The sequence below is a fragment of the Heterocephalus glaber genome, unplaced genomic scaffold (genome assembly GCF_053883595.1).
Source record: "Heterocephalus glaber isolate CG9 unplaced genomic scaffold, H.glaber_assembly_v1.0 deba00001781, whole genome shotgun sequence".
Taxonomy (NCBI): Eukaryota; Metazoa; Chordata; class Mammalia; order Rodentia; family Bathyergidae; genus Heterocephalus; species Heterocephalus glaber.
This window is the reverse complement of record NW_028258467.1, coordinates 1,488,866-1,515,369: the sequence shown is the minus strand read 5'-3', so window position 1 is coordinate 1,515,369 and position 26,504 is coordinate 1,488,866. Positions and strand designations below refer to the sequence as shown.

The following is a 26,504-nucleotide window of genomic DNA, read 5'->3' as shown; positions in this document are numbered from 1 at the left end:
GTCTTCACCCCTTGGCTTCCAAGACCCTGGAGGAATGAGTTGGGGCCCTGGGTGGGAGAATTTTAGAAGGGAAGGACAGCCACACAGCCTGTGTGTGTAGGGGGGCAGGTCTTGGCACATGGAGAAAGAAGGGCGAAGATGCCTATTCTGTCTATCTTGGCAGCCAGTCCCCCCCCGCAGCACTTTCCCCAGTATATATAGGGCAGCACTTGGCATAGGATGGCACTTCCCTCTGAGTTGGACAGGGGCAGAAAAAAGCACCTCATTAGCTGTCACTGGGAGGAAGCCTGGATGCCCAGGCACCAGGTCTCTCCCTCTGCAGCAGAGACTGTAAGTGTCCCCTTGCCACTCTAGCTCTAGGGATGACACTGGATCATTTCATAGAAAAGCCTTCAGAGGCAGGTGTTGTGGTACATACCTGTAAGCCCAGATACTAGGGAAACCAAGGCGGAAAGATTGAAAGTTCCAAACCAGCCCAGGTCACTTAGCGAGACCTTGTCTCAAAATAAATAGGCCTGGAAATGTAGCTCAATGATAGTGTGTTCCTGGGCTCCATCTGGGCGAGGAAGGTGGGGAGGCAGACCATGGAATTGGGGGACAGACCTGGAGGTCTCAGGGCCAATGCTTCCCATCTAGATTGGCCAAGGCTGGGGATGGCCACTGGGGCATCGTTCCTGCTGGGCTGCAGTAGTGGTAGGAGGCGCCGGGCGACCTTGTTTGGGAAGGTGTGACTGAGGCCTCCAGAGGTCCGTGAGCTTTCCTTTGGACTTTTCTGGTAATAAGAGATCATCCTCTTCTGCTAGGGAGCAGGAGAGCCTGTCACTGCAGCTGCAGTGGCCACAGCCTGGGAGTCCACGGCCTGGCTGCCTGGTCTGGAACCAGGTGGCTTCCTATAGTCAGTTGGGTCTTGCAGGCCACAATCTTGAAGCTCCTGAGTCGGCAGCCCTAGGAAGGGACAACGCAGTTTGGGGTGGTGGATCTGTCGCCTCCTGCGCCTTTGGCCAAAGAATTCCGGGCCGCCCTCAGCGGCTGCTGGGCCCGAAGCCAGCTAGTGGGGACGACCTCAGAGCCGAGGATCGGTGTTGGCCCGGGGGAAACGTCCTCTTCGACCCTGCCCCACCCTGCCCCCTTCCCTCCTCTTCGCCAACAATCCAAGAGCAGCAGCCCAGTCCAGCCCCCGCCTCCGCCGGACCACCCAGGGCTGCCCGCGAGGGCCTTCGCGCCCCAACCCTGGGGGTCACTCCCGGAAGGCTCGGGCCCCCGCGTCCGGCCACGCCGCCCGCCCGCGGTCCCAGGGGCCCAGAGCCGCGACCCGCCCAGCCTGCCGCCTCTGCGGCGGCCGCGCCCAAGGCACTGTCCCCGGCACCTCTGCGACCCAGGTCCCCAGCTGGGGCACGTCACCTGGAGGAGCCGGCGGCCCCACGCCTCCGGGATGCAGTAGGATGTTGGGGCTCGGGACGCGCAGCAGAACACCGAGACCCGGTCGCACTCTCCACCCCGCCGGAGGACTCGAAGCCGGGTCCCACGTGGTGCGCCAGGGGGCGGGTCTGGGGGGGTTATGTGGGAGCGGGGGGAGGGGGGAGCGATCAGGCTCCGCCCCATGTGAGGCAACGGCCAATCGGAGCTTGGCTGGGCGGGGGCCTCGGCTCCAGTTTAAAGAAACTTGTTGCGGGTCTCTGCGCCGGGACGGAGCGGCTGGGGCGGCGCGGGAGGAGCCGGCACTAGGTGGGCGGCGACGGCGGCAGCAGCGGCGGCGGCAGCAGCGGCAGAGGAAAGAAGGCCGGACACGCGAGGCTACCTTGGCCCCCCGCGGCCCGGCGCTCCCCCTAACGCGAGCGGTGCGAGGCCCCATGCTGGACATGAGCGAGGCCCGTGCCCAGCCACCCTGCAGCCCGTCTGGCACCGCAGGCTCCATGTCGCACGTGGAAGACTCAGACTCGGACGCGCCGCCGTCGCCCGCTGGCTCCGAGGGCCCGGGCCGCGCGGCGGGCCCCGGGAGCGGTGGGCGCGGCGGCACGGCGGAGGCAGCCGATGAGCGCTTCCCGGCCTGTATCCGCGACGCCGTGTCGCAGGTGCTCAAGGGCTACGACTGGAGCCTGGTGCCTATGCCCGTGCGTGGCGGCGGCGGCGGTGCGCTAAAGGCCAAGCCGCACGTGAAGCGACCCATGAACGCCTTCATGGTGTGGGCGCAGGCGGCGCGCCGTAAACTGGCCGACCAGTACCCGCACCTGCACAACGCCGAGCTCAGCAAGACACTGGGCAAGCTGTGGCGGTGAGTGTGTTCCTTCTAGCCATCCAGGACTAGGCGCCGGGTGTGGGGGTCCCAGGTGGGTGGAGGGCAACCCTGGAGTGTGCGTTCCGGAGCGCACTCTTTCTGGGGCGCCCTGCTGAGGAACTCCAGCTGTGCATGGCTGGGCCCTAACCAGCCTGCAGGGCACCGGGGTAGGCATCAGCTGCGCTCTAGAGCTGCCGGTCCTTCGAAAGTGCAGGGACCCGAGACTCCCCAATACCCACGAGGAGGGAGTCTAGGTCTTCGAGCTGATGCAGTCCTCATAACTTCTTCCCCTCCCCTGCCATCTCTGCTCTGTCGCAAGGAAGGAGTGGGCGAAGAGAGTATGGCAGGGCCTTTGTGCACACTTTTATATAGTGAGGCAGCATATGCAGAAAACAGCCAGCAGCCATGCAGAACTTGCATTTTAGGCAGCCCTCCTACCCTGTACTGTTTTCCTGCTTGTCAAGTAGCTAATGGACACTCAAGAGTGTGGCTGTCCATCATTCCTGCTTTCTGCCTGGGTGTGCACACAGCTCTTGGGCTCTGTGGACTGGACAGGACACCCCTTGCCACCTGTACACAATGCTGAGCCCTGCCCCCACTGGCTCAGACAGGCACCTGGGTTGTGCCTTTGCCTCTGGGAGCTTGGGAATGGAGGACAGCAAGCCCAGCCGCGTCCTTCGGCACAGACCATCGGCATAGTTCCTGGGAAGCTTTGCTTTTGTCCACAGGCGTGCAGTTCTCCACTGGTGCTGCCCACCTCCCCCACCTCCCTGAGAAAGCCCTACTGGGAGAACACACACAGGCTGGGAAAGGGGGGCAAAAGGAGAGAAAAAGGAGGAAGATGGAGTTTGAGTGTTCTTTTACTACAGAAAGCACCCATACCTCACCTAATGGGTCCTCCAGGGTCCAGCCTGCCAGTCTCATGGAGAGAGTGTATTGCCTGGGGCCCGAGAGGCTCCAATGGATGTGCCACAGCTTTTCCTGGTGGAGGGCGTGCTGGTCCTCTCCAGCAACCTGGCCTGTAGTCCTGGCTGTCTGATGCCAAGCCAGCTGCCAGAGTAGTATATATGCCAGTGGTGGCTGGACCATGGGCTGTGCCAGGGTGCCATGGCCATCCCCCACCCCTGCTGTGCCCTGCAGCTTGCTGAGTGAGAGCGAGAAGCGCCCATTTGTGGAGGAGGCTGAGCGGCTTCGTGTCCAGCACAAGAAGGACCATCCAGACTACAAGTACCAGCCACGCCGGAGGAAGAGTGTGAAAACTGGTCAGAGTGACTCAGACTCAGGGGCTGAGCTGGGCCACCACCCCAGCGGTACAATGTACAAGGTGGACACAGGCCTCAGCGACACACACCACCATGGCGACCACACGGGTGTGCTCCAGGGCCCTTGATCTGGGAGGACCCATGGGGAAGGAACAGAGGGGCTGAGCTTGGTGGGGGGGGGTTCACTGTAGAGTAGGCACCCTCAAGAAAGCCAGATGTTCCTGGGTACCTAAAAGAGGCCCTTAAAGCCCCCACTGCATTTGTTTCAGATGCACACGTGAGCCTGAGAGTAGGACTGCTTTGCTCAGTTCCTACGCTGAGGTGGATGTTTTCAGCCAGACTCATCCACACTCACATGCCCAGGCACAGGGTAAGCTGTGCCAGCTGCAGAATCAGGCTTACGGGTGGAGTCCCAGCACCCAGGCAGCCTTGGTCGTGCTGGATGGAGCCTGTGAGCCCATGTGCTTTGCTATGGCAGGGAACAGAGACTTTGTGTGGATTCATTCACCTTGGTTGGGTATACCCCAGGAGCACCCGGTTAATGCTAGCTAGATCTGGTGGGGCTGGGCCAGCCGCCTTCATTCTCCAACCTTGGCCTTCAGGGAGGGGCCAAGAGCCTTCTCATAGAACAGACCTTAATGGAATTTTCTCTTCCAAGGAGTGAGGTCTGGGTCTCACTTTGCAGGAATTTCTGGGAAGTTTAAGGAAACAAAAAGCTGTTGATCCCTACCTGTGGCAGTTAGCTGGGCTGCTGGAGTCGACTGCGGCTCCACCCCGACCCACAGAAGGGTCATTCATCCCTGCAATGTGCTCTGTCCTCAGGCCAGACCCACGGGCCGCCCACCCCACCCACCACACCGAAGACCGACCAGCACCACACAGGCACCATGGGGGGCAAGCAAGAGCTGAAGCTGGAGGGGCGCCGCCTGGTGGACAATGGGCGCCAGAACATTGACTTCAGCAACGTAGACATCTCTGAGCTCAGCAGCGAGGTCATCAGTGGCATGGATGCCTTTGATGTCCATGAGTTCGACCAGTACCTACCCCTCAATGGCCACTCGGCCTTACCCACAGAGCCCAGCCAGGCCACTGCCACCAGCTCCTATGGGGGTGCCTCCTACTCCCACTCTGTGGCAGCTGTCGTCGGGGCATCCCCTGTGTGGGTCCACAGGGGAACCCCATCAGCCTCAGCATCACCCACTGAGGCAGGATCCCTGAGACCACATATCAAGACGGAGCAGCTGAGCCCCAGCCACTACAATGACCAGTCACATGGCTCACCCAGCCGCTCTGACTATGGCTCCTATAGTACCCAGGCCAGTGTTACCTCAGCCACCCCCGCTGGGGCTGCTAGCTCCTTTGCCAGCACACAGTGTGACTACACTGACCTGCAGGCCTCCAACTACTATGGCCCCTACCCTGGCTACCCACCTGGCCTCTACCAGTACCCTTACTTTCACTCCTCCCGCCGGCCCTATGCCTCACCGCTGCTCAATGGGCTGTCCATGCCACCTGCCCACAGCCCCAGCAGCACCTGGGACCAACCTGTCTACACCACCCTGACCCGGCCCTGAGGCACTGCACATTGTGGGAGGCCACTGTCGGCAGAGGATGACCAGGTCTCCAGGGCCTCCCAGAGAGTGTACTAGCAAGGGGGAGGCAGCCAGTGTGGCCATGCATCAAGTGCCTGCTGAAGTCTGTGGAAAGCCAGGCTTTGTCACTGGATGTCCTGTTGCCTCTAGATCTCCACACTTTCACCAACAGACACTGTTGTTTCTTCTGCCTGAAGGGACTGGTGATTCCAAAATGGTTGGCTATTCAGTCCTTCGCAGTGGCCAGCCCCTCTATTTTGCATCTAAGTAGATGAGAGTTGACAGCCACAGTGCAGAGGACAAAGGAGGGAAGGGCCTGAGGTCCCTGAGCTGAGCATGTTTTGAGGTGCCAGCCAGCTCCAGTGCCAAGCACCCCTGAGACCAAGGGATGGCGTTCCTGCAGCAACAGCATGTCTGTGGACCTCAGGCTGCATCCACTCGAGCATCTCTGCAACCAGCTGGGAGATTGAGGTATTCCTTGAACTCAGAGTTCTTCTTGGCAATGTTCGGGTCTGACAAACACGTTTCTTTTGGTGTTTTTTTTTTTAATTTTTATTTTTAAAACTTAAATGTTTGTTTTAAAAGTGGTTAAAGATGTATTTATGTTCTCTATTATTTTATCTTTAATTAATGAAGTAATTTGTGCAGAGAGTAGGTTTTAAGAGAGATGAAAGCTGAAAAGGCTTTGCTTGAGGGGCAGGAGGGGAAGTGGTGGCAAGTGCTCGGTTTTTTGTTGCTGAGCATCGGGAGGGCTGGAAGGGGAAGGCTCTACCCTGCAGTGTTGGATGGGAGTGGACTGCCTGGCACCAGCGTCAGGTTGGGCCTGAAAGGCAGCACCCTGTTCCTAGCCACCAGGGTGCCAAGTGGTAGAAGACAGGTATTTCCTGCAAGTGGTAGAATCACCCTCATCTTGGCTCTTGGGCAGTGGGTGCCACCTACCAAGCTGTGAAACTAAACCTCCACTAAATGTCTTTAGGTTCCTAGTTTCAGAGAATAATACGTGATTTGCCTCCTGCTTCTGCTGTATGCTAAGCATATAATTGCCTACTTCATGGAAACTTGTGCCTTTGAAACTTTGTAAATTTAAATACATTTGAGAAGTTTCTTCTTTTTACTTTTTCTATTTTTCTTACCTTTTTCTAGAGAAAAAAGTGTGGTTTTTTTTGTTTTTTGCATATCTCTTTCTGGGGGTGGGGGTGGGAGCTGCAGCAAACTCATTTTTATGCAATCTATTTTTTGGTGTCCAGTTTGGGAAGACTATTGCTGTCACTTGCCTGCTGCATTTCGCTACTTTCTGATCAAGCAGTGTGCTAACTTTTGTACAGTTCAATTTGATAAAATTAAAAGAAAATGCCTTTTATCTACATGGGCTGCGTTTTGTGCATTGCTTTCTTCGAGCCTGGGTAACCCTTGTAGAGTTTCCTGGCAAGGCCGAGATTAGGCTCTGCTGTGGATTTAACCCCTCTGAGCAGTCAGTGTAAGGAAGGCAGTGTGGCTTGGGAGATCCCCGCATAGATCCCCTAGGACAGGGGCAGCACCTCATCGCAGGATGGTGGCAGGACACCGGGTCTGAGTTTAGACACCAGTGCCCTCAGCCAACAGGCTGGCTTTCTGGGGGCGGGAGTGCTTATTAGGCAAAGTGGGTCCAGATGGACTATCCATGGCCATTGCCCTCCCTGGCAAGTCAGGGCTGTCCCTGGGTGGCTGTGCAGTGCTGCAGGCCCATGGCATTTTTCAGGCCCTGGCTCTGGGCCAGCCTGGGAGCAGATAAAAGCCGCCCTGCAGGAGCCGAGTAGAATTGTCTGTGGGGAGAAAAGTTTCTAGGGAGAGGACGGTTGTGGGGAGTGGCGGCAAGTGGGGGCAGTGGAACCCTTGCCAAGCCTCCCCATGCATATGGCTGGTGGAGATTTCATGGGGACAGACTGGCCCACCAACTCAGTCTCTCCTGGGCCTGGAGGTGGGAAGAGGATTAGGCTTTCTCTGGGAACCCAAAAAGGGATGCACTGCAATGGGTGGCTGGGTAGGGGGGATCCAGCCCACCCCAGTCTTCCTGGCTGCCACACCCCTCACCTCACTTCCTGCCAAGAGCAGCATTTGGAAGAGCTGCCTGGATTTAGGAGAGTTCTCCAGGTCCAGGCCTGCCAAGCCTGGGGAGGTACTGTGAAAGCCAGGTTCACAGACAGCTATAGCCTTCACAGCCTGCTGCTTGTATGCAAGTAGCCCAGTCTGTCCGGTGTCCAGACAGGGCCTGTCCAGGCCCATATGGTCTCAAAGCTGTCACACTGACATGCTGGACCAAGGAGAACTCCAAGCATCCGGCTCTCTGACAAAGCCGCAAGGCCCTTTTGCTGTGCTGAACTCACTTTGGGGCTTGCCAGGTTCCCAAGAGCTAGATGGCCCTGCAGGGTTTGTCTGGACTTGGCAGGCTCATGAACATTAACCCCTGGGTGCCCAGGCCCTGCTGATCAGCCCTGGCCCCAGTGTGCCTCCCAGGGGTCTTCCAGCACCTGAGATTCAAAAAGGATGGTACCAGAGTCCTGGCCAGTCCACGCCTCTGCATGAACATAGTGATGGAGCCTCCTTCTTGTGAGACACTCCTCCCCAGTCTCCTGCACTGCCACACTGATGGCTGTTCCCTTGGCACCCTCAGTCCTCAGAGACCAAGCCCAAGATCAGATGTCTTGGGAGTCTCCAAATGCCAGGCCATGCACTGAGATTATGGCCAGGCACGGATGCCCAGAGGTTGGGTCACTCCCCTGGTCCACTGCCTGGTGCAGGTTTTACAGGAGAAGATGTGTCCAGCACCTAGCATCCAGCATCCCTCAAGAGCTCCTGGCTGGTGACATTGCCAAGGCTGGCTTTGGCCTGCCTTGCCCCAAGTCCAGGATCTGTTGAAGCTCTCCCTGAGGGTGCCCATCCATCAGCCCATCCCAGGGAGGGACAGGCTGGCGAGAAAAGTTCCTCATTTTTTATTTCCTCACCCAGAGTAGACAGCACTGCTTCTGACCTTGGCTGAATAGAAGACCCTGTTCAGACAGAAAGGGGAAATGGAGCTGATGATCGCCCTGGGCAGTGATAGATTGGAAAAGCCCCTCTGGTCTTCCCGGCCAGCTTCAGCCTGTAGGAGCAGGACTTTTGTCCAGATGACTTTGTGGCTGGCATAGCTGTCCACTCCTGAGACAAGCCTGTGTTCTCTGAGCAGCTGCCCTGCCCCACGGGCCTCTTCTGGGGGCTCAGTTTCAGGGCTGTGTGGCTTGCTGTGGCCTGAGGCCTTAGTTAAGGGACAGTACCCTGGACTCCTCTGTGGATGGCCAGCTAGGGCACAATCTGCTGGCTCCATGGCATAACACCTTGGGCCCGGACCTGAGTCTCAGGCTGTAAAACCCACGCTATCTCCACATCTTCCATCACCCCTCCTTCAGCCAGTGTGGGCCCCAAGACAAGGACACAGGCTACCCCCTCACTCCCCAATCTCTTGGCAAAGAACCATTCTGAAGGAAGAGGACTCAGCTGGACATGGCACACAGATGGCCAGCCTGTCCTTCCTGTGCACTGGTAATATATCTGCCTGCACCCCAGGGGTGCTGCATACGTCACACATGCCAGATAGACATCATGGAGTTACTATCTCAAGCCACCTGGGGATTCTTTTTGCTCATCTGCAAAATAAGGAAGATCACATCCGAAAATTAAAGTGAAACGGGCAAACAATGCATATCCAAATACTGGCCTTGGGTGGCCCTGTGCCTTGGTCACGCTATTGCCACGGCCTCCTCTATTGCCATAGTTCCCCTCATTGCATGATCCACCCCATTGCCCTGGTCTCCTTATTGTCATGATCCTCTCCCACTGCCATGGTCCTTCCCATTGCCTTCATCCCTCCCATTGCCTTGGTTTCCCTGTTGCCTTGGTCTCCCGTTTCCTTAGTTTACCCGCCCTGTTTTGATTCTCCTCCTTGCCATGGTCCCACCACTGCCTTGGTCTCCCCTATTGTCTTTGTCTTTCCTATTGCCATGGTCTCCTACATTGCCTTGACCTCACCCATTGCTATTGAACCGCTCTGTTGCCTTGGTCTTCCGCCCTGCCCACAGCACGGTTACAGCCTCTCTGAGGCTTCTTGAGGATGAACCAACCTGGACCTGCCCTTCTGCAGTCAGCATACTGACCTGTGTGATGGGAACCTTCCTGCTATCTGAGTCAAATCTCAGGCCCCCTTGCTCCTGGACCCTGGCACCTATATGGGACAGACACCCATCCCCTAGTCTCCCTGCCCCCACCCCAGCTTTTCCCCTTCTGCATGAAGCTAGGGTCAGAAACAGGGCCACCTGAGCCTGGGTTGGTCAGCCTGGCTAAGGGACTCCCTGGATTCCCAACCTGCAGTCCTCCCTGGGGACACGCAGGAGGCCCTTCCTCAAAGGTTCCCTGACTGGCTCATGTCTGGATTCTTCTAGGGCACCCAGCCCCAGGGGACTCTGCAAGGGTTAAGGGGTGCAGGCGACCGTGCCCACAGCAGGCGGAGCACTGGGCTGGTACGGGGCCCAGAACTGCAAAGGCGCTGCATTTTAATGAATCCTTATTGCTGGGGAGGCCTTTGTCTTTCTTTATCCGGTGCACAATAAAAGAATTAATTAGACAGAAAATGGCAGGGCAAGGGACTGACAAGTCATTAAGGGTGCTGAATGACCGATGAGTTGCACGCTGGGGCAGATTTCGGCTCTGGAATGATAATGGCCAGCCGGGTGCTTTGTATGCACGACCAGCAGGCCTCAGTGCCGGCATTGTGGCTGCCACTGTGGCCAGCTCAGGGCAGACATGGGGGCCCTGACTCTCCAGGAAGAGTGGAATGAGAATCGGCCAGATAGAACCCATGTAATTTCTGTGGGCAGACTTGGTCCTCAATGTTTTCAAATGTAAAAGGGACTTTGGGGAGGTTGTCCTGCCCATTGAACCTTACTTTCTGGATGGGGAACAGACAGGTGGGGGTGTGGTGGTAGCACTCCCCACACTGTGGGAAGGGGGGTAGGAAAGAAAGAGAAGAGGGGAAAACAAGAGGGAGGAGGACGTGGTAGGGGCATACCCAGCCTTGCTGCTGCTGTCCTGGTTATTAGACATCACCAAGAAAGAAGTGCCAACCACAGTCCAGCTCTCCCACTCAGAAAAATTGACCTCCTCATGGCGTCTGTGTCCTTCACTGCGACCACCAAATGTCTAGAAATAACAGGACAAGGTAGAAGCAAAGGGGCTGGTGAATTTAGAATGTACATTAGGTCCTACTGCCCATAGCCTCAGACCAGTGGGAGGCTCAACCTGTCCCATCTCTGTGACTCAATGTCCCCTGCCTGAGCCAGATGGGAGCTGCTCTGCAGCCCTAGCCTCTGGTCCCACTGCTGGAAAGCAGGTCTGTAACTCCCAGGTGTTGTTAATAGATGGGAAGGAGAGGGTTGGAAGAGGGATCTCCTTTGCCCCTCAGGCGATGAAAATGTTAGAGACCAAGCAGGGTAGCTCAACTAGCTGACCAACAATCCTTCCTGGGCTAAGTGCTAAGGGACAGGTTTTGCTGTACTAGCTCCTCGTATGGTGACACCAACTCCTCTCCGTTAATCAGCACAAAAATCCTGGGAGAAGTTATTGATGTCTTTGGCCTCAGTAGCACATCTGTAAAATAGAAAGAACATTGCTCACCTCCCCAAGAATTGTGCTCAGGAGTATAGGAGATGTGTGTGGGTCAGGTACTCGGGAAAAGATCTGGTTAGGTCACTGCTCAGAACATATTACTCAGAGTCATCATTGAGATACAGAGAGAGGACACAATTCTGCTCATAATCAGTAAGGAGTTAGCCTGCTGGACAGGGCTAATATGTGTTCCACTTATGCATCCACCCACCTATCCATTCACTCACTCATCTATTTACCCACTCACCTACCAATTATCTATCCAACCATCATCCACCAATCTATCCATCCATTCCTCAACTTTCCAATTCACCCATCTATTCATCTATCTACTCACCTATCCATACATCCATTCATCCATCAAACTTCTCATCCAGTCAACCAGCTTTCAAACCATCCACCCACCTATCCATGTATCTGTTCATCCAACAACTTTGTCATTCACCAATCCATCCACTTATCCATCCGCCCATCCAACCTTTCTATCCATCCATCCATCCAGCCATCCATCCATCTATCCACCCATTCACCCATCCATCTATTCATCCATTCATCCGTCTACCTTCCCATCTACCCATCTATCTATCTTCCATCCCTTTAGTGTCCATTATGTACCAAGTGCCGTATTTAATGGAGAAAGAGACAGACCTGGCCCTAAGCCCTCCCTAAATCCAGCAGAAAAGGGTCACACAGAACAAGTATATGGGACCAAAGGAGCCAGAACAGGAATCTAATATGCCCAGTGGTCAGGGAAGGCTTCCTGAGGAAGTCTCAGTTCCCTGAAATGTCTCTACCAATTCTTGTCTCTGAGCAGGGTACAAGCTTATCTCATGCCCAGTGTTGGTCCAGATAAATGGCACCATCCTTTTCTCCTTCACTCAGCCTCCAAGAGCCCTGGTCCTCCCTAGTCTGCTCTTTTTCATTGGACTTGAGTTAGTGGCAGTGCTTAGTAGAAAAATGAGGCCAGCCTGAGTCACTGGTCTCAGATTCAAGCACAGCCTCCTCACAGCTCTGGTCTCAGGGAGAAGTAGAGTGCACAATTCATGCCAGATGTTTCCAGTGTTAGGACTTCCCATGTCCTGGGAAGCCCCTTGGCCCCAGGCAAACCAGGATGGGCAAACACCCTAGTGAGAGGTTCCATACCGGCCACAAGCATTAATAGTGTGGGTGAGGTAGGGTGAAGAGCAACCCCAACTCAGCATGACCAGAGTGCCCTGGGTGGCCTTATGAGCTCAACAGTGTCAAGTCATAACTGTCCATGACCTGCATTCATGACCTAGACCCTCTGGACACAGACCAGATGTCCATTATTTGCTGAACAAGGAATTGTGAATGTATAGAAGTGTAGCCAGGACATGTTTGCTCCAAGTGAAGAGGGTTGAGTCTCCGAGCTCTTTCAGAGCAAGGAGCCAGATAAAGGCCCAGGGGTGAGTAGCCCAGGCAGCAGCAGTAACAGGATGCTCAGGCTCATCTGTCACCAGTGCTGTCTTTACAAAGTGCTCATAGGGCAAGGGGAGCCCCAGGGTGCCCACTGGCAGCAAGTACAAAGGGCAGCTGATGAGGAGGAATGCTCAGATGAGTCCTCGAGAGCTATCATGGGGATGAGGGAGTTGCCATGAAATGGAGCCTGTGTACATGAAAAGGAAACTGTTCAGCTCCTGCACTGCCAATCTGTTTAATTTAGGACAGTTACAATGTCGATCACTGTGAACTTGAGTTATCAGAAATGGCTGGAGTGTGTACTGAGTTCTCTTCTTGAAGGTGCACTGCCTGTTGGTGTCCAAGTTCAGAAAGAAAACGAGTGCTGGTGATGATGCAGCCAGCCGAGGCTCATCTTCTTGCTAGAATAAACACTATACAATTACTTCCAAAAGTGGTCTGCAGTCCCACTGAAAGCCACCACCTATGCTGCTTGGCAAGTCCACACTTACAAGTATACCCAAATAACACACACACTCGTGTTCACAAAAATACAAGGTTCTTTGCTTACTCCAAACAGGAAACTTTCGGTACACCCTGCAAGAGTGGGTAAATAATTTATGATCTCTTCACACACTGAGACCTACCTTGGCAATGAGCACAATGAACTTCCTCCTACACCAAGAGCTTTGCCAGGACCAGGTTCTATAGAGTAACAGGTGTTGCTGTTTGCAGGCAGAGTGGTGAAAAAACATTTCAGGAGCTTCTTTCAGATCCCTTCAGAGTCATATTGCTCTGATGTCTGCAGAACTTGTCTCTAGCTCATCTGCAGTTCCTTGTGCTAGGTTCTGGGCGGACCCCTCACCTCCACCTCCAGCAAAAATCAGGCCAGATTCCAGGTACCCTTGTCCCAATCTTCTACATTCCACTTCTATGTTCCTTTCTACTCCGCAAATGAAAAAAAATATTCCAGAGCAGGCAAGCAAGCTACAGTGATGACTAGCCTTGTTGATTTCTTTTCTTTTCTTGGTTGGTTTTTTTTTGTTTTTGAGACAGAGTCTCACTATGTAGTTTAGGCTGTCCTTGAACTTACTATGTAACCCAGGCTACATAGTAGCCTCCTGCCTCAGCCTCCCAAGTGCTGGAATTACAGGTGTGTGCCACCATGCCCAGCTTGGCCTTGTGGATTTCTAAGGGTCATGGAGCCCTAGGGACAAGGGAGTTGGGAGGCTACCAGGTCACCCTCACTGTTGTTAATCCTGGGATTGTTCTAGATTAAGGAAATGGCTTTCAAGAGAAGGGATTCTGTGAGGAAGAGGAAACTTGCATACAGGAGTTTGCTGCTCAGTCACCCATTCTGCAAAGGGATCCTGATCACCCTGTAGTCCAGGATATGGGTGGATACGGAAGGAAAGAATGGAGAGCAAGGTTGTGATGATGACGATGTGTGGCAGTAAGGGAAGGCAGTAGCCTCCACCAGTTTGACCTCAGCTCCAGGCCTGGTGAAAGTTTTCACCTAAGTCAATAGATGAAGGATGTGGCCTTAAGAGCAGTCACTTGGCCATGGCCACCACACTGGCTAGGATGGAGCCCTGGGCAGAGAGTGAATGAGGCAAAGCTGCTGTAATGAAGGCCGTAGTACACCCCACTCTCTGCGTGGGTCCCTACCCGCTCTGGAGCTCACTGTGTCAGCTGAACAGAGGATGCTTTGGGACACAGATTCCCCTGGCTCTGTCCTCCCAGGTCATGCCTGGGTGGTACCTCCTGTGCTCCTCAGCCCCTGCTGGACAAGATCTTTCCAAAGAGGACCATCCTGAGGCCCAAGCAGGAAGGTGTGTCAGCAGGTTTAAGTATGGGGTTGTGCTGTGTCAGGCTTATCCTGAGACAAGGGCACCCTTGAGAAGTCTTGGATACATGTGGAGGGGCTCTGGAGTTAGCCTCTTTCACTGTGTCCAGGGTAGGAGGCCGCCAGGCCTGGCGGGAGCTGCAGGAACACGGGCAGCCTGAACAGGAAATGGCTGGCTGGAGCATTTCCTTTCATTAAACACCATTCCCAGCTCCCCCTACCCAGGCAAATGGATGTCACAGGCTCATCCTCAGGCTGGGGCTGAGTAGGGAGTTTTCATTGCTTCAGGAACGCACGCAGTGTTGGGGGAGATATCAGCACTGTCTCCAGGAGGAGACAGAAGTGAGAGTGGTGGAGGTGGGCGTCCTGCACCCATCTGGCAGAAAAGTCATATTTTTGCAAAGCAGGGACCAAGCCAGCTCAGTTTCCTTTGAAAAGAAGACAAATTATATTTCAATTTTTGATGGGGTCTCACAGCCCTCGCCCCCGCCTCCCCCTCTGCACATCCTGGGGGTGAGATTCCGGAGGGGCTGCCTCCTAGTCACCTGTTCCTCCCATTTGCAAGCTAATTCTGCAGGGCCTGTGGGTGGCAGCGGGTGCGGCGGATCCACGTGTGGGTGCGGGCTGCTCCCTGCCTGATGCTGCTGTGCCTACTGGTTGCAAAACAGCCTGAAGTAGGCTCATTTACATGAAAACCCCCTGCCCCCTCCCCAGTCCCCTGCTGAATATTTCATTCTGAATCCCTGAAGCTCAAATCTGCAAAATGCACCCCTGCCCCTCACAGATGCCCAGGGAGAAAGAACCAGGTTCCAATGTTAGAATATTGGGTGAACAGCGGACCCAGCTCCTGGGTCCTGTTGGGGAGCTGGCCTGGGAATATTGGGTTTGCCTGTGGGCCCCAAGGGCCCTGCCTTATCCTGCTGTAACAGGAAGTGAGGAGCTTGTGACCCGCTGGGCAGGTGTTCCAGGTTCTCTGGGTGAGGGATGGAGGGGAGACACTGTGGAGGTCAGGGGAGGGCTCATATCTTCAACTCCAGCAGGTTCTCTTCTGCTGAACTTATATTCAGAGATGGCAAATTTACAGGGTAAATGGAGAAAGTGGGCACCCTTAGGGTTCTGGGAGCTCTGGGAGAGATGGGATCCAGAGGACCACTGCTACCTGGGAAGCAGTCCAAAGCAACAAGCCTGAACTGAGAACTGTTGCTTGGTAGATAGTGGGTACAAATGGACTGGAGCTGGCATTTCAGTCAAGCACAGCACCTCCTTCATCCAGGTGTTGGGAGAACACCATGGCCAAGCATGTCCCCATCTTCACTAGGGTAGATGGCTCAGAGCAGTGCCTCCCTGATCCTGGAAGCTTCCTGTGTTTGGGGTGAATTCGTTCCCTGCCCAAGTTCCTTAGTGACCTTGACCAACTATCCCTCTGGGCCATGATGACTGGTTCTGATCAGTCCATGGCTGGGGCTGAGGGGGGAAATGCCTTCAGCTGTGGGACCAGACCACAGACCCCAGTGCCCTGACCTCAGGTCCCTGCTGACTGATGTACGAAGTCTGCCTCTCAGGCTTTGTGGGTTAAACTCAGGGATCCTGGGCTGTTCTGGAAAATCAAAACCATATTTTGCCTCCCGGAGTTTCTCAGTGAGTTTTAACCAAGACTCAAAGAGCTCATTTGGACAGATGCCATCTCCACCTGGGAAGACTTGATTTTTCCCAATGCCAGTGGGAAAATCAGCTGAAATCTGAGTTAGGGACAGGAGAAGAGGATGCAGAGACTGGAGCTAAGGTGTGTCTGTGTGAGACATCCCTCTCCTATAGATAGGGTTCCTGGAATAATTGAGGTCACCTTTCCCCCAGTAGAAACTGGGGCTGTGGAAAAGGAAAGGCCCCCAGGATCCCAGCTCCCTGCACCTGTGCTGTTCACAATCAGCCAGCACCCAAACTGTCCTGGCACAAAGTCCTCAGCTCTAGTGCCTCTGGGAAAGACCATGGCATGTATGAGGTGAAAGATACATGGGCTTCCAGGAAGTGCTCTCCACACGTCCCGGGAGACTGGCCCTTATCCATTGGGCTGAGGGGATTTCAGGACTAAGACAGAGAGAATATCATCAAGCCAGGACAGCTCCCCCAGGATAGGCAGCCAGGAGAACCTAGACTATCAAGGGACCCCTCTTCCTCCTTGGCTCCAAGACCTGGGGCCCAGGTATATTGACAATGGCTTTGATGCTGGATTGGGGCAGTCTCTGGACCCCTGTGGAGTTGAGCAGAGTCAGTGAGCAGAGTCAGTGGTTGGCCTTGGTGATTTCTGGAGCAATGCCCAGCTTCCATGGGATATTCTTATTTGTGGCTGCCGGAGCAAAGTACCATAGATCGGTTGTTTAAAACAACAAATATGCTCTCCTGCAGTCCTGGAGGCCAAGAGGCCAAAATCAAGGCAGAGGCCCCAAAGGAAGGTCTGTCCTGTCTCTTCTAGCTCCTAGTGGATTCAGGCTTCCCAAGGCTTGTGGCCACATCAATCCAGTCTCAGCCTCTGTTGTGTTCACATAGCTGTTCCTCTGTGTTCTGACTCATTGCCTTTCTCTTCTGTTACGAGGTAACTCTTACTGGATTCAGTGCCATCCAGATAATCCAGGACATATTCATTTGCAAATCCTTAATCTGGTCATATGTCTTCCTAAATGAGGTCACAGTGACCGAGTCCAGGGGCTCATATGTGAACACATTTTTAGGAACCAGGGTTTAACCCCCTACACAAGATCTCATCTCATTTAATTCTCTGTGGACTCCACAAGGGAACACACATGAAGGTGAAGTTCAAGGTCTCCCTGCCAAACTGAAAAAAAAGGGTTTTATCTGGTCCCTGATCAAAACTCCTGATGGCTAACCCCAGGTAACTTCTGAGGGGCTGGTGACTAGTAGTGAGGCCCTTGATAAAGTTCTGACCCTGAGCTTCTGAATTTACTCATTTATTTTCCAGGAGCATTTTTCCTCCAGGGAACCATGTGTCAGGTGGGGGACAGGCGGGCTGCACTGAGGACATGTCCTGCCAGGAGGGCTCAGTCTAGTTCTTGCCTTAGGACACCGCCTCTCCTGCCTCTTTGGCCCAGCAGGACCTTGAGCTTCAGAAAGACACTCCATAGTGAATGATGTGGCTGAGCATTCCCTGCTCTCCCCACAGGTTCGGTCTCCTGCAACAGTTTAGGGAGTGACTTTGGCTGAGTGAGGACACAGAGCTGAAGGCCCATTGGGAACACAGCATTGAGAGGGAAAACTATGCCACTTCCCCTTCTCAGGGATCCACAGGACTGCTGTGTCCTTGGAGGGAGAGAGACCATCTCTGATTTGTGGTAGTAACTAAGATGGCTAAAACGAGAAGTGTAGGGCCACAGGGTTTGCATGCACATGGCCAGCCTTGGCAACGTACTAAGACTCTATCTCAAAATACAAAAATTTTTAAGAGCTTTGGATGTAGCTCTGTGCTCCCTGGGTTCAATCCTCAGTACCACAAGAAAAAAAGAAAAAACTGAAATGAGTCTTCACTTAACACCTACCTGGTGTCCTTGAGTTGTCACAGGAGCCCCATCTGGAGACAACCAAAATTTCCATCAACAGATGAATGGACAAACACTTGGGGTACGTCATTCAGCTATAAGAAAGAATGACTGCATACTGATGATCCCTGGGGACACACTGAGAGCAAGGGACAGCCACAGAAGACAGCAGCATGTGGTTCGTTCCACAGTGTGCAAACTCCAGACCAGGCCAACCCAAGGAGACAATGCCCACCAGGGCCTGGGCAGGGACAGTTTATGAACACAGGCTTCCCCTCCTGGTAATGAGACCATTCTGAAAGTAGCTAGTGGTCATGCAACACTGTGATCACAAGAAATGCCACAGAACTGTCCACTTCAAGAAGGCTGCTGTGATGTGACCAGAATCTCACCTCAGTGTGTGAGAAGCCCTACAGTCCTGGGGTGACTCCCCAGACACTAGCCTCAGGGTCACAGAGAAGAAATTTGCCCTTTCCCAAAAGCAGAGAGGTGGGAAGGGTGGCAGCTGGCCTGGGCTGGTGCAGGGAGGATGCTGGACACTGACCTGGAAGGGCAGGGGAAGGGGGCAGCTTCATGTCTGGAGAACCCTCAGGGTACCCAGATGGGAGGAATCCAGGTCAGGATAGGCAAGGGGTCTCTGGCTTCCTGGGGCCAGTGGAGAGTGCCACAGTGGCCATGGATGGGACTCAGACAGACAGCTGCCTGGTGAGCACCCTTCGAACCTGAGGCAGTGGGCCTATCCAGGGGGTCAAGGACCTTGGTTCAGTACATTGACCTGTCACTGGATCTGGAGTCCCCATCACAGCCATCCACATGGCCCACACCCCCACCTGAGTACTGTGCCACCCCACTCCTAGTACTGAGCACGAACTCCTGTATGAGGCCCCGGGTAGGTTCTCCAGAATCCAGGAGGGTCTCCTCCCACTGTCTTTTGGGCCTTGCTGGGAAAATCCCAGAGCCCTGCACCCTGCACTCTGGGACAGCAGCACCAGGATGCTGTGAAAGAGTTCAGAAAGCATACTACATAATGTCCTGATGGCTATTAGGCCTTGTTAGTGGACAGCTTTCTGGCTTGGGGCAGTGGCTCTGTCTCTTTTCCAAAAACAGGCAGATCTCAAGGTAGCCAGGGCCCTAGCAAGCCACAGAGCCAGGCAACATAATGAGCAGTGGCTTAAGGTGCTAGGAGGATGCAGAGACTCAGAAAGGCCCCACAGCGACTATTTCCCGAGCAGTTGGTTGGCCTTTTCTCCTCATATGTAGTTTCCTGACCTGAATTGTAGCTGCTCCTAATAACTGCCAACATATGAAGAAAGCTAACCCTGTTCAGACACACCCACAACTCTCATGCACCTGACCTTGAGGTGAAAAGTCTTATTATACATATTTTACAGATAGGAAAACTGAGACTTGGTGAGGTTATGTGCCCAGCCCAGGCACTGGCCCAGGAACTTGAGGTGGTGGTGGTGGGGTCATTAAAAGCCCAGATTCAGGTGCCTCCCCACCACCTGCTATTCTGCTTTGGGCAAGAGGTCCAGGAACCCTGGACAGCAAATGTATGTCCCTGGCCATAAACCATGTCCCCTGCCTGGGGTTGAAGAGCTGTGACAAGTGTAGAGAGCTTTCTAGACTGCAGGTTCTGAGCTTCAGAGGGAAGTTGCCATTGTCATTGTCATGGGTGAGCATCAGAGATGGGAGCTGTCATGGGCTGAGCTGTGTCCCCCAGTAACATGATGAAGTCCTGATCCCCAGGACCTCAGAACATGACTATACTTGGAGATGGGTGTTGGAAGAGGTGAGTGAGGTAAAATAAAGCACAAGGGGAGGGCTCTAGTCCAACAGGACCAATGTCTTCACAGGGAGATGAGGCCAGGGTACAGACATGCACAGAGGGACAACCATGTAAGGACACAGGGAAAAGGTGGCATCTCATGCCCAAGAGGAGGAAGACTTAGAGGAACTAGCCTGTAACAGCCTACTTGAAGATCTCAGCCCCCAGAACTATGAGGGAATGAATGGAAACAGCTGTCTGAGCCTGTCACAGTGGTCCCAGCAAGCGTGCAGAAGGCTCCAAAACACTGCAGGCGGAGGATGTGGTGATCTAAATAACCCCTTGGCCACTCAGGGTTCTGGAGACTTTCTGCCCCTGGCTTAACTGTCATCACCCTGCACATCCCCAAATCAAACCTTAGGTAGAAATCCCAAGGAAACTGCCACTGCAAAAGCAGCCATAGTGGAGACACTGCCCAGAAAGTTTTACCTGGCTCTAACCCAGCCCTCTGCATGGCAGGCACCAGACAAGCATCATTTTCTTGACAGGTTTTAATCTTGAGGGTTTCTTCCTTCTCTAGATGTCCTTATGGAATGTTATGTGATTTAAAAAAAAAGTCTGCCATATTTCTCAAGGTATATATGAACTCCCTATGTGGGGCCAGACTACTCCCAGCTCCACACAAACAGTCCTTGCAAGTGTGAGCCATGCAGACCCTGCTCCTGGGTCAGGTCAATATTGATTCAGAGGTTTATGGCACTGGCCTCCATGGCTAAAGAAGTCCAGGGTACCCATTAGGGCTGCCAGGAGAGACCCAGAGCCTAGTCCACTAGTACTAGGTGGACCTAACCCACCAGGGCCCTCAGGCCAGGTAGAGATGGGGCAAATTGTCCAGCTCACCCATTCCACAGAATAAGGCAATTCCTTTGTGTTACCAAAACCAAGTAGGGGGGAATTTGCCTAGCTTATTTTAATTAAAACTCAGTTTGGTCATCTTTTCACTTGAATGCTGACTGCCCAGGGAAAACTGTTTGCTGTCTCCTCACTGTCTGGGGCCCTGGAGCTCCCAGGCCCTGCTCCTCCGAGGGTAACTGAGAAAGGGCCTTCTCTCTAGGGGATCATCATCCAGGCCCAAACTACCAGAGGCCTACGGACCCATGAGGATGGCTGGTGAGCTGTCTCCAGTGTCCCACAATCTCAAGATCTCAGTTCCCAGGCTGCAGCCAACACCTCCTTTCACATCCATGCAATTTAGAAAAAGAACATTTGGTGTATAATAGGTCATGTGAGATAGGAAGAAAAGGAGCAAAGGGGAAGGAAGCGGGAGGGCTAGGGGAAAGGATAGAAGGGAATGGGATTAATATGAGAAAATGGAAAAATAGGAACAAAATCTTTGTAAATAGGGAGGACTGGAGGGGTTGAAGGGAGGGCTGGGCAAGGGTGAAAAATAAGAACCAAGAGAGACTACGTAAAGGTGCAAATTTCCAATGATGAATGTCATTATATTGTATACCTAAAATGTACCAATGATTAGAATGAATAATCGATAATGTAAAATAGGAAGAAAAGGTCCAAAGGGGTAGGGGTAGTGGGAGGGGCAGGGGAAAGGAAAGAAGGGAAAGGAAAAAATGATGAGAAATGGAAAAATGGAAATAAAGTCTTTGTAAATAGGGAAGGGTGGAGGGGGTGAAGGGAGGGCTAGGAATGGGGAAAAAATAAGAACCAAGATGCATTATGTAAAGGTACAATTCCCAATGAGAAATGTAATTGTGTTGTATACCTACAATGTACCAATAAAAAAATTTAATACAAAAAAAAAAAAAAAGAACATTTGGCCTCTTCCCATGGTTCAGACCTGGCCTACAGAACCTGTTGTCTCAGAGGGAGAGATAGGGTACACAAGCTCAGCCAGCTCTCTCTCTCGTATCCTCAGTCCAACAGTGTCTTTTGGCTTACTTCCCATGACAGGAGACACATTTCCTGTGGCCTGGGTTGGCACTGTATAGCTTGGAGGGTAAAAAATTTATCTAGTTCCTCCCTTTTCCTTCAGCCCCACCCCCTTACATCTGGGGCAACACAGGTGGCCATGGTTACATGGCTGTCCTCTCACTATAGCCTGCCCTGGTGTGGTACGCAGCAGCAGCCATCCTGGCTAGAGAAGGAAGTGGGGGTACATGAGTGAATGAATGAGTAGGTGAGTGAGTGAATTAATGGATTTGCCCTGTGGCCCTATGAGAGAGGCATGAATGAGGCCACCCTGCTGCTTGGGTAGCAGGCAAGTGTCCCCAGCTCCAGAGCATTCTGCCACGTGTTAACACATCTGAGTGTGGGACGCCCACAGTATGCTGCTGCCTCAAGGTGACAGGGTAAAAGAATCCATCCCTGGATTTACAGCCTTAGTCTGTGCAGCAGGGTCTCGACAACAGGAAGGATTTCAGGCAGAAATTCTTGCTAGAGACGGGGAGGCCTCTGTGCACACGAAGCGTCAGGACTCTGCATGAGCAAAGGCAACTATGGGCACTGGTACACAGATCCTCATAGAAAGCCCTTGGTAACACTTCCCAGTTAAAGAATTGCAAAGAATCTTTGACTTGAAGAGGCAATGATAATTTCACTTCCTTGATTCCTTGTTGATTCAGGTTTTTGGAAGCCAGTGTAGGGAAGGAGGGTGGGACACTGGGAGTCCCAGCTCACCTCTGCTTTGGGGAGCCTGACCTGCCTCCTCCCCAGTGTTGATTCTCAGCTGCTTTCCAGGATGGATGGCTCCTCACTTGGGTTTGGGAGGTCTTGCTTAACCCGTTTTCCTTTTGCTCTGAGAATCCTGGCCTGCAGAGCTTGTGGCTACAGTGCTTACCCCAAGATAACCAACTGTCTTAATCTTACCCTTGAAGCTTGTCACAAAATCTCTCCCTTTTGTTATTATTTTCCAATCACTCTAGTGTACTGATCACTGAAGATTAAATAAATGCTGGTATCAAGCTACGCTCTTTTTTCCTGTAAGGGAAGTAGGGGTGTGTGATACATGAGGTCCGGCATGTGGGACAGCATTTGAAATAAAACGGCAGAGGTCCCCTGTCTGCACACAGCTTCCTGCCATGCCTGCAGAGGCTCAGACCTGGGACTCCTGAGGTGACCCCTCCCCACCTAGGGACAGAGGGCCTCGAATGGTCTTGGGTCTTGTCCTTGTGTTGTGGCAGCTACCCTGGCCCAACTTCAGCATTTGCTGTTCCTACTTTGACCATGTTCTGAACAAAAGACAAGCTGTCACTCCTGCCCTATCCATGCAGGAAATGCCACCCAAGGCACATTCCAGACCTCAGTGGTAACCACCCCAGAACTCCCAAGACTCTTTGCTCAATTATCAGGTGATGTGGGGGTGTAGAGACCTTGGGCCAGGCAGGATGGTAGGTTGAGGAGGAGAGACCTCTGGAGGACAGGAAGCACCACCAGGGTGTCAGCTGAAGTCCAGTTTCTCTCTTCCAGGCCTCAGTGTCCAGGGCAGGAGGCCAGGCCTGGGCACAGGAAGGATAGACCTGGGAAACTAACCTTCCCAAGGAAACTGTCCAGGGTTCCTCACACCTCTTAGGTTACAGCTGTGCAGAGATGTTTACTTGGGGCCTGGGAAAACATTTCCCAGCTAGCTACTCCTCAACTTCTCTCCCATGAAAACAGGGAGAGGACCCCTTGTCATCAGGGCAAGAGAACAGGGTCCTTGGGGCCACCCTCTGCTCACAGCTGGTGTGAGTCACCCTGGCAGGAGGTAGTGAGCAGTGGCAACACCTCAATCTGGCCAGATGGATTGAGTCTCCACCAGGTGCCTGACAATAGCTCTCAGGATCCAGCACAGGGAGGAGGGCATGGGCACCCCAAGGATGGACATGCCTAGAGCTGCAGCAGCCCTGCCCAGGGTGCCAGTGCAAACAGCTAGGAGTTGCTGACTAACCCTCTAACTCTAGCAGGCAACTCCAGGGTTCTGCTGGCCCCAGAGTTCCCTAGATCCATTCCCTAGGCCTTTAGACTCTGTCAGGGATGGGCCTGTTGGGGATGCCCTCGGGGGCAGGATGATGCCTTGTGGGCTGGTCGTAAAGGAGGAAATGGCTGGGTGGGGACTCTAGATGGACCCTGGGCCTGCTTCTGGGTGCTGACTGGCTACAGTCTACATGGCTCTTCGTTGGTCAGCCACTGAGCCAGGCAGTTACTGATGAGCAAGGCTGGCCTGTCACCACTTCTCCAGGTGAGATGGTACCTCTTCTGACAGGTGGGCTTCAGCCTGGGCTCTTCTCGGGGGAGAGCCCCGGGGCGAATGGGAGACCACAGACAATGTCCAGTGAATGTGCCTGAGACGTGGGGGCAGGTGGCTGCCAGCAGTGGGTGGAGCAGTGAGAGGAGCACACTGGAGTGCAGATGACATGCACTCCCACCTCACAGGCTGTTGTTTTTATTTTAGAACACCCAGGTCACAGTTGTCCCCATAGGGCAGCCAGCTGTGTGTCCATGTGGCTGGTGGATATGCTGGGCCGAGGGCAGAGACCAGAGCGAGGTACCACAAGCCATAAATGCCAAGGGCTCAGGATTTGGAAAAGGGAGGGGACTTCTCCTGGGCCCCCAGAGGGAGCACCAGCCCCCCCGCCCCCATACCTTGACTTTAGCTCCATCCTGCAGCATTGGGAGAAGAATTCTTTCATCTTAGGGCCTGTGTGTGGTGCTCAGTCACAGCAGCCTTGTGCTGTGCTGGTTTGGCCTGGTGTCTGGGGATCTTGATGTGACCATTGGCTATGGCTACATCACTCCAGTCTCCTCCTGTGTCATCTGGCACTCCTTGTCTGTCCCCACATCACATTCTCAGTCCTCCTCTGGTTGCACATGGATCAGGGCTGCCTAATTCTTCCAGGGCAGGACATTAGCCAGAGGAGGGTCAACAGGTGACTGTCAGGGAGGGCTGCAAAGGACATGCAGTCAGTGTGTGGCCAGCCTGGATGTCAAAGGTCCCTTCCTCTCTTGGGCTGGCAGCCTGGGGGTTGTTCTGATGGCCACTTCCCTTGATGAGATCACAGCTCAAGCCCTTTAGCTAGCAGCACACACCAAGGCATGTAGCAAGTGCCAAAAGATACCATTAACCCTATGCACCTTCCTGCCAGCATTTACAACCACCTGCACCAGGCCAGGTGAGGGTTGCACTTGGGTGGGCATTCCCAATAGTGTGGACTTGCTGGACTAGGGCCACCTCATTAACATTCTTCTCCAAATCAGTCAATGTTCAAACTTCAAGTCTATTTTAAAAGGAGATGTCCCTTTGTGGGGTCCCCATGCTAGTGGAAGTGACTCCAACACACACACACACAGGATGAAGCTAATAGTACCTGGCCACTTGATGTTCCTCAGTCTGCCCCTTAGCCCCATAGCACAGGAAACCTAGCACCAGGGTCCAGCCTGGAGAGGGGTGCCTGGGCAGCTTCTAACCCTGGCGATGAGCCCACTGTAGAGATTGCACTGGGAGAAAGGAGAAGGGGGGGGGTTAAATCAGCTGGAAACCCAGGCTATAGGGCTCCTATGGCCATCTTGTCCCCAGGAAGGCACAGATTACCTGGCACTGACAGGCAGCCTTTCCCAAAGTGATTTGATAGTTGAACAGTTGCTCTGTTCCAGGCTACTGGGGAGGCCACCAGGGTTGTAGATCCTGGAAGGGCTGTTCTGGGCCTGTGGCACCACAACTTCAATGGTGTCCTGGTTGTCTCAGACAGGTGGTTAGCCCCAAGCTCTGGGGCCAAGCTGTGCCTCTGCTGAGCTGTTCCCCACCTGGCACGCCTTCCTTGCCATCACACAAGGGGTACTGACTGAATAGTGGGCACTGAGGTCTATGCAGGGCTCCAAGCTGAGCCAGGCCAAGTTCTGCAGCCCTAGACTGGAGATCCAGCAACCACATGAAGGCTGCAGTAGGCCATCAGTGCTGAACTGGGGACAACCAGGGGCAGCTCGAGTAGAGGATAGTCCCAACAAGGAGTGGAGTCACCTGAGCCTCAGGCAGGGGTCAGGGGCCACTAAAGGCCCAGAGGGCAAGGGAACAGGCTAAGGAGGGGGCTGAAAACCCACAGGCACTCAGCTCAGAGATGGGCACAGTGCACATGTATGCACACCACCTGTTGCACATACAGGAACAGGACCTGGCCTGAGCCTGAGCCAAGCTGCAAAGACCTGGGAACACGCCCATCTTTCCTTAGTTTCTCCTCTGTTTCCTCAACTGTAACCCAGAGGGCTCTGGTAGGAGAGACAGTGGGCCTGGTTTAGGGGATCCCAACCCAGGGTGCAAGAGCTCATGTAGTCTCTGGCTGAGCTGGGGGAGGGCGAAGAGATCAGGTCTGGGGGACACACCAGTGCTAGGCTTCCTGCAAGCAGATCCCACATCTTGACACACAGGCAGAAACAACTGAGAGTCCTGGGATCCTCTGAGCCTGGTAGCAGCTGAGCAGCCCTGATTTGTGGCCTGGCAATCATAGTCACCTCCCTGCACAGATGAGGTACAGAAAGGATCTGGAGCCCAGATAACCCCACCCTGGGGCAGCTGGCCCTGTGGGTTTCTGGATCTTCTCTTCGCCTCTTCCTGGTTTCCTGGAAGCTGAGTAGTGAAGGATTTTGGTCATCTCAGCTGCTTGGCCCTGTTCTTCTGTGCCTCAATTTCCCCATCTGTAGCAGGCACACCTTCCATGCTGACTCAGAGGCCTCTGAACAGTGGAGGGTTGCCTCTACATGCCAACCCCATGAGATGGCCATGGGTCTGTCTGTCTGGTCAGCCAGGCCCTGCCGCAGGACTTATTACCCCAGCAGCCTCCCATGCTGGGTTGGGAAAACAGTGCTGTGCCCCATTCCCAGCACAAATCAGTGAGGGGTCCACAGGGTGGTCCTGCTCCTAAGGCCCGCCATATGCCTCCTAACCAAGGCTGGGTGGAAGCGGGTCATTGGTAAGGAGGTAGGTGGCAGGAGTCCCAGGCCCAAGCAGAAGCAGCACATGGCTGCCTGGTCTTGGGGACTTGGTCAGCCCACTAGGAAAAGACCAGATAATTCTAGGCACCCTTGTGACCTGCCCAGGTGATGGGCTCTTGAAAGCCATGTCCTCAGAGCTCCAC

At 53.8% G+C, this 26,504-nt stretch overlaps 1 protein-coding gene across 1 annotated transcript; it reads left to right on the top strand.

Annotated features, from left to right (window-relative positions):
- The first annotated feature begins 1,674 nt into the window (after nt 1-1,674).
- Sox8 (SRY-box transcription factor 8) lies at nt 1,675-6,495 on the top strand. The gene is made up of 3 exons (XM_004873842.4): nt 1,675-2,272; nt 3,416-3,645; nt 4,360-6,495. Exons 1-3 carry the CDS (start codon nt 1,851-1,853, stop codon nt 5,109-5,111), a joined length of 1,404 nt encoding a protein of 467 aa, XP_004873899.2. The 5' UTR covers nt 1,675-1,850; the 3' UTR covers nt 5,112-6,495.
- Nucleotides 6,496-26,504: the final 20,009 nt, after the last annotated feature.

Excerpts from the sequence above, each read along its gene's own strand:
- Sox8 (XM_004873842.4), top strand. The coding sequence starts at position 1,851 with ATGCTGGACATGAGCGAGGCCCGTGCCCAGCCACCCTGCAGCCCGTCT. Across the intron at positions 2,273-3,415 it reads ACACTGGGCAAGCTGTGGCG|CTTGCTGAGTGAGAGCGAGA; the intron begins GTGAGTGTGTTC and ends TGTGCCCTGCAG. Across the intron at positions 3,646-4,359 it reads CCACCATGGCGACCACACGG|GCCAGACCCACGGGCCGCCC; the intron begins GTGTGCTCCAGG and ends CTCTGTCCTCAG.